This window comes from Pavona decussata, unplaced genomic scaffold (genome assembly GCF_977016875.1).
Source record: "Pavona decussata unplaced genomic scaffold, jaPavDecu1.1 SCAFFOLD_38, whole genome shotgun sequence".
Lineage (NCBI taxonomy): Eukaryota > Metazoa > Cnidaria > Anthozoa > Scleractinia > Agariciidae > Pavona > Pavona decussata.
This window is the reverse complement of record NW_028145460.1, coordinates 1,064,782-1,073,532: the sequence shown is the minus strand read 5'-3', so window position 1 is coordinate 1,073,532 and position 8,751 is coordinate 1,064,782. Positions and strand designations below refer to the sequence as shown.

The 8,751-nt window shown below is 40.0% G+C and overlaps 1 protein-coding gene across 1 annotated transcript; it reads left to right on the top strand.

The window, feature by feature from the left end:
- Positions 1 to 1,163: 1,163 nt before the first annotated feature.
- On the top strand, positions 1,164 to 8,464 carry LOC146483474 (uncharacterized). Its single transcript, XM_085105596.1, has 3 exons — positions 1,164 to 1,302; positions 3,538 to 4,959; positions 5,009 to 8,464. The coding sequence occupies exons 1-3, from the start codon at positions 1,251 to 1,253 to the stop codon at positions 7,933 to 7,935; spliced, it is 4,401 nt and encodes a 1,466-aa protein (XP_084961722.1). The 5' UTR covers positions 1,164 to 1,250; the 3' UTR covers positions 7,936 to 8,464.
- The last annotated feature ends 287 nt before the right edge of the window (positions 8,465 to 8,751 follow it).

The following is an 8,751-nucleotide window of genomic DNA, read 5'->3' as shown; positions in this document are numbered from 1 at the left end:
AACAGGATTGCTCCTTGGGCACCAAGGAGTCTGAACAAAGTCCTTTATAGTGCCCAGGCACAGAGCCCTGGCAATGGCGCCTAATCTGAACAGGGCCTAATTAGTCTCTTTTTCGCCTTCCAATGCCAACCGCTCCAAAGGCTTCAAACAATTTTTAAAATTGAAACTTAATTCAAAAATACAACATTGAAAAAAAAAAAAAAAAATAGCGGAACTTGATAACCAATATGTACTTTTGCGAACTTAGCCCCGTGCGTCCACTAGGGTTTCACCGATTTAACTTAGCCGAATAGGCAAGATCGCTTTTACAACAGACGTGTAGGAGCTACTCTGAACACGTGGAAATGAATACTTGTTTTTATACTAGTGCATTAGACAATATGATTGGTCGTTGCCAGGTTATAATTAAAAGGTGTCAATCAATGTCTATAATCTCTCTAGAAATTATGTCTAGGCTTGTTGTCAACAACTGTCACGCAAGTCTCCTACGCAGTAGCCTGCGTAACAAGCGTTTCCATGGGGTTTTCAGCGTTCTCTGAAGTTTGGTTGCGTGGGAAATGGGGCGAGAGCATCTTTGTTTTTACTCTCGCCTCATTTCCCGCGGAGGGCGGCTGCGTAAAGGGCGATTTACACGGTACGCCTTTGTCGCATGCAACAAGCTTACGACAGGCCTACGACACGAATTGTTTCGTGTAAATCAAACCTGCAACTCGCTTACGACTGTCGTGTACTTCATAAAAAAAGTCGTAGAATTTTAAAACATGTTTTAAACCTACAACAATCGTAGAGTTGTGTGCGATTTTTTACATGACGCGAGCAGCGCGCGCTCTAGAAATCGCATGCGACAGTCGCAAGCAAAATTTGTACCATCTAAATCGGCCTTAGGAGACTACTGTCTCGCACGAGGTCTTTGACAGTACACCCCATGGCCATCAGCTGCCAAGATTCCGCGAAAGTAATATTTGAGACTAATTTAATTTTAATACCAATGCCCGTTGAATGATATCTTTGTTGATGAGAATCCGATGCCAAAGAGTAGGGATGATAGAATGGAGTACAAAATGGGAAAGTATCAGTAATTTAACAGTCATATGATATGCCCGTGATTCTCTCGTGACAGGGAATTTCCCCGAAAACTGGAAACAATTATCTGGTGTGTCAAGTGTTGCGTTGTCTGTGTATATTTAAGCATGCACCTTTCGACAATTTGCGTTAACACAAGAAACATTTCAGTTGAAGTTTGATGAAGGATGAAGTTTGCATCAGTTTGCTTGCTTCTGTTTTGTGGCTTTTGGACTTGCGGTGAGTGTTTGAACAATCACTTACTTCCTGCTTACTTCCAGCGATATTTTTGAATATTTGTAAATTCTTTTTATGCTTTTAGGCAAAATGTGTAAAAATCTTACACATAATTGGAGGTCATAATTGAAAAATAAGGCGACTTGGTAATTAGAAATCGTGGTTTTACATTTTACAGCTACGAGCAGTTCGACCAAAATATAGTCCTATTGGTGGTTGTTTTTATTGTTCGCACACATTTCAACATTTCTTGCTTTTTTGTGGACTGATCACAATTACTGAGTATTATTATCTAATTTCCTCAAGACATTTAAGGATATTTCAATTGCACTCTGCAAAAGTGTCACGGCTGCCAACTCAGCCAGGATCTCCATACGGAATTCCGGAGATAAATTTGTTGTCAGATTTAACAGTGAACAATCGGTGAGTTGGTGACCGGAACGTCATAGAAAAGTCAGGCTGATCTGCACAAGCATCTCGACTAAAACATATCCAGCAGAAAAGATTACGAGTTAATTAAAACATTTAATCGATGAGATTTGTAACTTGTCAGTTTCATCGTAGCACACCGTTCGAATAATCTGAAAGCGGTGTTTATAGATCGCAAAATCGTCAAAAAATAAGCTCCTACCTTGAGAGTTACGGTACCAAAGGAATGAAACAAACACGAGAAGCTTACTAAAATGTCCCGTCATTTCTTTATTATTATTATTATTATTATTATTATTATTATTATTATTATTATTATTATTATTATTATTATTATTATTATCATTATTTTTAACTTGTAAATAACAATTTGCTTGGAATATTTTAATAAAGATATTATCCTCATTATTATTATTTTTATTATTATTATTATTATTATTATTATTATTATTATTATTATTATTATTATGATCATCATCATTTCCTTTTATCGTCTCTAGTTCTTTGCACTGCACCACTGACAACTTCTTTGCGTGCCTCGACATTTTACGTCGCGTGACATTCACATGAATCGCACATGATTTACAAACGATGAAAAAGGCGGAAATTGTGCAATGCTTGCATAGTGATAAAAGAATTCTATGACCATGTCTCTTTCATTCTTTTCCCCAGAGCATCCTGTCCCTCCTGATTTCCGTGACCAATCGATTGACACGTTTCATATTAAATTATGAGTAAGGACTAAAAGCTCACCGCGCCGGAAGTGGAAATGCATCGTTAAATCGCGCGAACCGGAAATAAAAATTGTATGAAACATTTGTTTTCATCTCGTAATTTTGAGCGGTGACCTTTCTTGATTTTTTCTGTGCATGCAACATTAAACATGCCACTTCAAACAGAAACGTTTGGGAGTAGGTTATCCGGCAGAATTTTCTGTATATGACAAAATGCCTTTTTACTATAACACGAGATCGACTGTATAACCTTTTGGTCATTTTACCAGAGGAGTTACAGAATTTAGAATAAAAACGGTTGGTCTCCTACTTAGTTTTTGAAATAATTTGCAAAGCCTGAAATTTAGGGGTCTTTTTTGTTTCAACAGATTTAAAACGTTGTCTATAGTTTGCCCACATGATTAGATACAATTTTATGTAACTTTTCATCATTTCACAAAACTCTACAACAGTGAAATCCCTTACGCGCATACTTAATATAAAATGTAGACGGCAGACTAATCCCAACGGCGGAGCGCCACCTCCGCCGTTAGGATCAGTACGCCGTCTACATTTTACATTTGAAATAATTTGCTGATCCAGGACTACAAGAGATCCGGCACCACTCATTGGTTTGTCACTGTGGTCTTGCAGATTTTAATTGTATTTGTTATCCTTAATATACCTAAGCCTGAAAAAGCCTTTTCGGGTGGAGCCTGCCCGTATAGTCCATTAAGGGGACTCTCCTCGGGACTCCATCAGATTGGGAACGATCTTTTGTGGTTTCTTAATCTCTTTACTTCCAACCCCACGAACTTTTTCATGATTATTAAAGTCCTAGTGGTATGCAGGATGTTTGTCCCATGAACCTAGTTTAATGGCCTTAGTTCCCACGAGTCTCCTGTAGCTCAGTGGTAGAGTATCCGAACTAGTAATCGGAAGGCCTTGGGTTCGACTCCTGATAGGAGCACTCGGAATTTCTTTTTCCGAGTTTGTCTGCGTCATTACTGAATAATACATCATTTTCATGTTTAGATAATGTTTTTTAAGTGCCCACATCAATTAAATTTGTCGGCATTTCTGGCAAAGTTTACAGGAAGTGCCACGGAGGGAAGGAACTTGTATGTATCCCGTGCGTCCGGTAACGACGGCTGGTCATGCGATCTGACGTCGAAGCCCTGCAAAACCATTTGGCGGGCTGTCACGTTGGCTTCACGTGGAGATCATGTCCATTTGGATGGCACTTTCACGGATGTAGACCCTTACACTTGTGAATCAGGAAGATCGGAGCATCTAGGAATCTACATCAATAAAAGTTTAACTTTGACAGGATTTGGTCGTCCCTTACCTCGGATAAGATGTATCAAAGGAACAAATTTGACATTTGGTGGTTCTAATAACGAACAGGAAATGGATGTAACATTGTCAAGACTATTGGTAAAGGAGAGCTTCGTGATTTTCCAAGATTCGTCTGCAAAGGTTGATGGCTGTGCATTCGAAGGCAGTGAACAGAGTTTGGAGTTCGTTGTAAGGTCCAACAAGATTTTGAACATCCAGATCACAAATTCGAATTTCTCAAGAAATAGCGAGTGTATCTCAGTTTTCGTTAACCATAAAGATAACACATCACATATTAACAGCCAAGTTTTGTTAGAACTGACAAATTCCCATTTTGATGGCAATGTCTTGTCTGATGAAGGAGGATGCATCTCATTCACTGAATCGCCTCTCAATCACCAGTCTACAAGCTGTAATATCACCCTGGAGAATGTGACATTTTCCCGTAACAAGTTCAACACAAGAGGTATAATGTCTCTAGAGCTGGACAATGGCACTCAAAACATCAACCTCCAGAGGGTCACATTTATTGACAACAGTCCATCATCAAGTGAGGATGTTTCGCCTGGTGGCGATGATAGTGAATGCATCATTCGAGGCTCCACTATAAATATTTTTATCGATTCAAGCAACTTCACAAGTGAAAGTGCACGATCGTTCAATATCATTGCATCATACATTTCTTTGCAGATCGATAATTCCAGATTCTGTGGCCACAAGGTCGAAGGAAATGGCGGTGTCATATCCATGAGAGGAGCTAATCGTTGCAAGCTTAATGTGTCTGGCTCATCGTTTGTCAACACGACTGCTAGTCAAGGTGGAGGGATCAGCACTGAATGCGCCAACGTTCATAGCGTCAACTTTCAAGACAGCAGTTTCGTAAGCAGCAAAGCTATTCGAGGAATTGGAGGAGCGGTGTATATTAATTGTACTGGTTATCTGTTGAGCTATTCCCGATGCAAAACAAACGACAAGTCTGAAGTAGATTGCAACATCCGAAGTTTGGAGCAGCTTCTTCAAATGAACATTACTCGATGTAATTTCACCAACACATACAGTCAATATCGCGGAGGCGCCGTTTACGTAAGTGCTCCAAAGGCAACAATTCACCTGCGCCATTCAGCGTTTACCAGATGTACTGCTGAAAAAGGATTAGGAGGAGGGGTGAGCATTTATGTGGGTACGAATGATACGATTTCTTTTGAGTTTGGAAAGTTCTCATTTTACAGGATGTAGATCGAGTCCTGATAGTGGCGGAGCATTAAACATCGAAGCTGACAGAGCCCGAGCAGAGATTAGTATGAACAATACCCATTTTATTTCCAATGATGGTGGCGCTTTTAACATTCATAGCTCTCCAGTCTTGATTCAAAACGTCATCACAATTGAACAATCAACATTTGTAAGCAACTCTGTGAAGTTGGACGTCTTGAATCATGGCCGCATTATTTCAGTAATGGCGAGTGTCCTTGTCCTCCGAAACGTTTTAATGGAATCGAACGGAGGGGGAGCTTTCAGCGGCAGTCCCATCTCTACCCTAATAATAGAACAGTCCCAGTTCTTGAGGAACACGGGCGGATTGTTTTATGCGGATAATGTAAACTTTCTTGGTGTGCAAGATTCTCTCTTCGATGGTAATCACGCTTTTGATCACTGGCTGCCGGCGTGCCCTGCATGGGAAAGTAACACATTTTTTATTATCCCTGGTCCAATTAACGCTTCCATTTTAATAGCGAAAACGACATTCAGCGATTGTTCAAGTTGTCCAATGGGGAGTGCTATTGGGGTGCACGGCAAGGCCAAATTAACTCTTCGACTGAAAAAGTCTCGATTTGTGAATAATAAAGGTTCCTCCATATGGCTTTCTCTGGCAGAAGACACCGAAAGATATTCAGGATTCACCCAGGAAGGACCAGTTTTAGCCAATCGGGTAGAGGATGCTAAAGAAATCCGGTGGGACTATAAAAGTCACTTGTTATTTGAAGATGTAACGTTTGAGAGAAATTTGGGAACTGCTGGTGGTGCTATATATTTGACTAACGGGGAAGCAACATTTAGAAATTGTTCCTTTATTGACAATTTTGCACTTTCTCTTGGTGGTCATATATACGCAGGGGCTGGATCGACAAGTCTTATCATACAAGACAGTGTGTTCCTTCAAACAACGAACAACTTACAATTTCATAACATGAACTACTCCAAGACTTCATTTATTCATTCAGAAAGTTCAGGAGCACTAAACTTTTACAACACTACGATGGACTCTAGAGCCCATAGCATTACAAGTACCCTTATGCATGCAACAAACGCTCGATCGATAGATGTTGGAACCAAAGCACCGAAACCGACACTTTTTCAATGTCCTGTTGGGAGCAAAATAGTTATTCTAAACTTTACTGAGAAGGTTACAACTAAGGTAAACAATACTCCTCGCGCAATTAAACTATCGACTCTTCAGGTTAGTTGTTTAGTGGCATGCACAGGATATTCCTACAGTCTGCAGCGTGGTCATGCCAACGGATATCCGCAAGCACCAGCATTTCAGTGTCTACCATGCCCTTTTGGAGCGAATTGTTCTCAAAACATAGTTGCAAAACCTAACTTTTGGGGATTTATAGAGAAAGTCACCCCACCAACACTTACGTTTATCATGTGCCCTCTGGGTTATTGTCGTCCTCCACAGGGAACAAACTTTACTGAATACAATGGCTGTCAAGGCAATCGTTCTGGCGAATTGTGTGGACAATGTGATGAGTCATACACTGAGAGTCTTTACTCTACAAACTGCAGTCCTTTACATGAGTGCAACAATTACTGGTTTTGGCCTGTGGTTGTAGTTTATATTTCTCTGGTGGCTTTGTACTTCACGTTTAAGCCAATTCAAGTGCCCTGGATCAAACGTCAAATCCTGTGGTTTAAAGAACACGAACTAACAAACCAGGGCAGTAACTTTGATGCAGGTTATCTTAAGATTGTTGTCAACTTCTATCAGGCCGCAAACCTTCTCCTAGTCTCCAACTCGTCACAATTTATTATTAAAAGTAAAGTTATCGAGCCTTTGGTGGGACTGTTCAACTTTCAGACAAAAGTTTCTTCTATTTGTCCTTTTGCTGGCCTCACGGCGGTCACTAAGCGGTTATTTTCTGCAGCTCATGTGTTTGGTACTTTGCTCCTGATTGGCGTTTTTTACGGATGGCACTACGCAGTTCAGAAATTTCGAGGTCAAGGGACTCCGTCTTTTGGTCCTTATTTTGCTGGAATTTTACAAACCCTGTTGCTTGGATACACTATTTTGGCCTCTGTCAGTTTTAGCCTGCTACGTTGTGTTTCTATTGGTTCAGAAAAACGTTTGTTTTACGACGGGAACATCGTATGTTTCCAGTGGTGGCAATATATTTTGATTGCTGTTATCTGCACGTTTTTTGTACCCTTTGTATTTGTTTTGCTTTGGGGTTCATTTAAGTTGTACCGAAGAACTCTTTCGGTGAGACGGTTTCTTTTCGCCTGTTTCTTTCCTTTACCATCTATAGTTCACTGGTCATGTACCTGTCTGTTTTGTAAGGCGAGCAGTCCTTCCACAGAAGACTCGTCCTCAAGCCAGCCCTCAAGGAATTCTGTAGAAGGGGTTCTTTACGGCTCTTTTAAGACACCTGAGGACGGTGGAAAACTATCTTTGAGTTGGGAAAGTGTTATGATTGGCCGAAGGCTTATTCTTGTCGTGTTTAAGGCTTTTTTTAGCGACCCAATGCCTCGTCTTCTAATTATGAGTTTCTTTTGTGGTCTGTTTCTTCTTCACCATGCCTTGACGCAGCCGTTTCGTGAAAGTATTGCCAACCTGATGGAAACCATCTCTTTGCTGTCTCTAGTTCTCCTGGGGATGATAAATATGTTTTTGGCGTCTTCTGTCTCACTGGCTGTTACTTTTAGCGATCATTTTACCCCTTGGTTGAATGCCTTTGAAGGAGTCCAAATCGTCATTCTCTGTGCTTTTCCTGCCGTTGTCAGTCTCTTTGTGGTCACTGCTGTTTTGTCGCAGTTGTTTCGGATAATTGTGGTGGTTTTCCGTTTTCTTCGACACTTATTTTGGACTTGTTTTAACTGGTCTCGTGGGAGACAAGAAGACGTGTTGAGACCATTGTTAGCTACAGAAACCTAACCAGCCTCAAACCTGTAACCAGAGCAAACTTTTACGATGGCAGTGAGTTAAGCAAAGGGCCAAGAAGATACAAACAAATTCAATCAAGATAGCCGTCTTCGCAAAAAAAAATAATTTACTTTTTTCCGTCTTCCAAATAACGTTGCCTCCACATTCGGGTTGTCTCATACCATTAATTAAGTGCCTGGAAGTCCAGTTCTCTGAAACTTTCTTTAGTGTGGACCACTTAAAGTCTGATGTAATGGCTACAGGTGATTACCCGCATTTCACTTCAGAAAAATACTGCTTGTCGTAGCGGGAAGGGTCATAGAGACCTATAGATTCTAGGTCGAGTACGGCTACGAATACGAGATTTGACTTCAAGTTTTTAGCGAAGTACTAAGAAGAGATATATCCTAGGAAGCTTTATTTTGCTCTTTGTGAGCGACGAACTTGACGTAGTTGTCTTGTATGATGATAGCTAAGCCTTTTCGTGATTCGAAAAGGACGAGATCACCTACTTACGTTTCGAGGACTTGTTTTCACATTCACGCCCTTCTAAAAAAAACACGTTTTTTTTATTGTTTGTTTGTTTTGTTTTGTTTTGTTTTTGTTTTTTTTTTATTTTTTATTAGTGTTGGTATTTACAAGAAACAGTAACAGTAAACTATTCAAAGTACGTACGTATAAACAGCAGCGTTTTACAAGATATTATGAAGTATATACGGAAGTTACAATTTATTTTATGTGCGGTACATATGTATATTATCATACTTATAAGGAAAAAAAACAAGTAAACGAGAAAAATAAAGTGTTTAAAGAAAACAGTATAAAAAA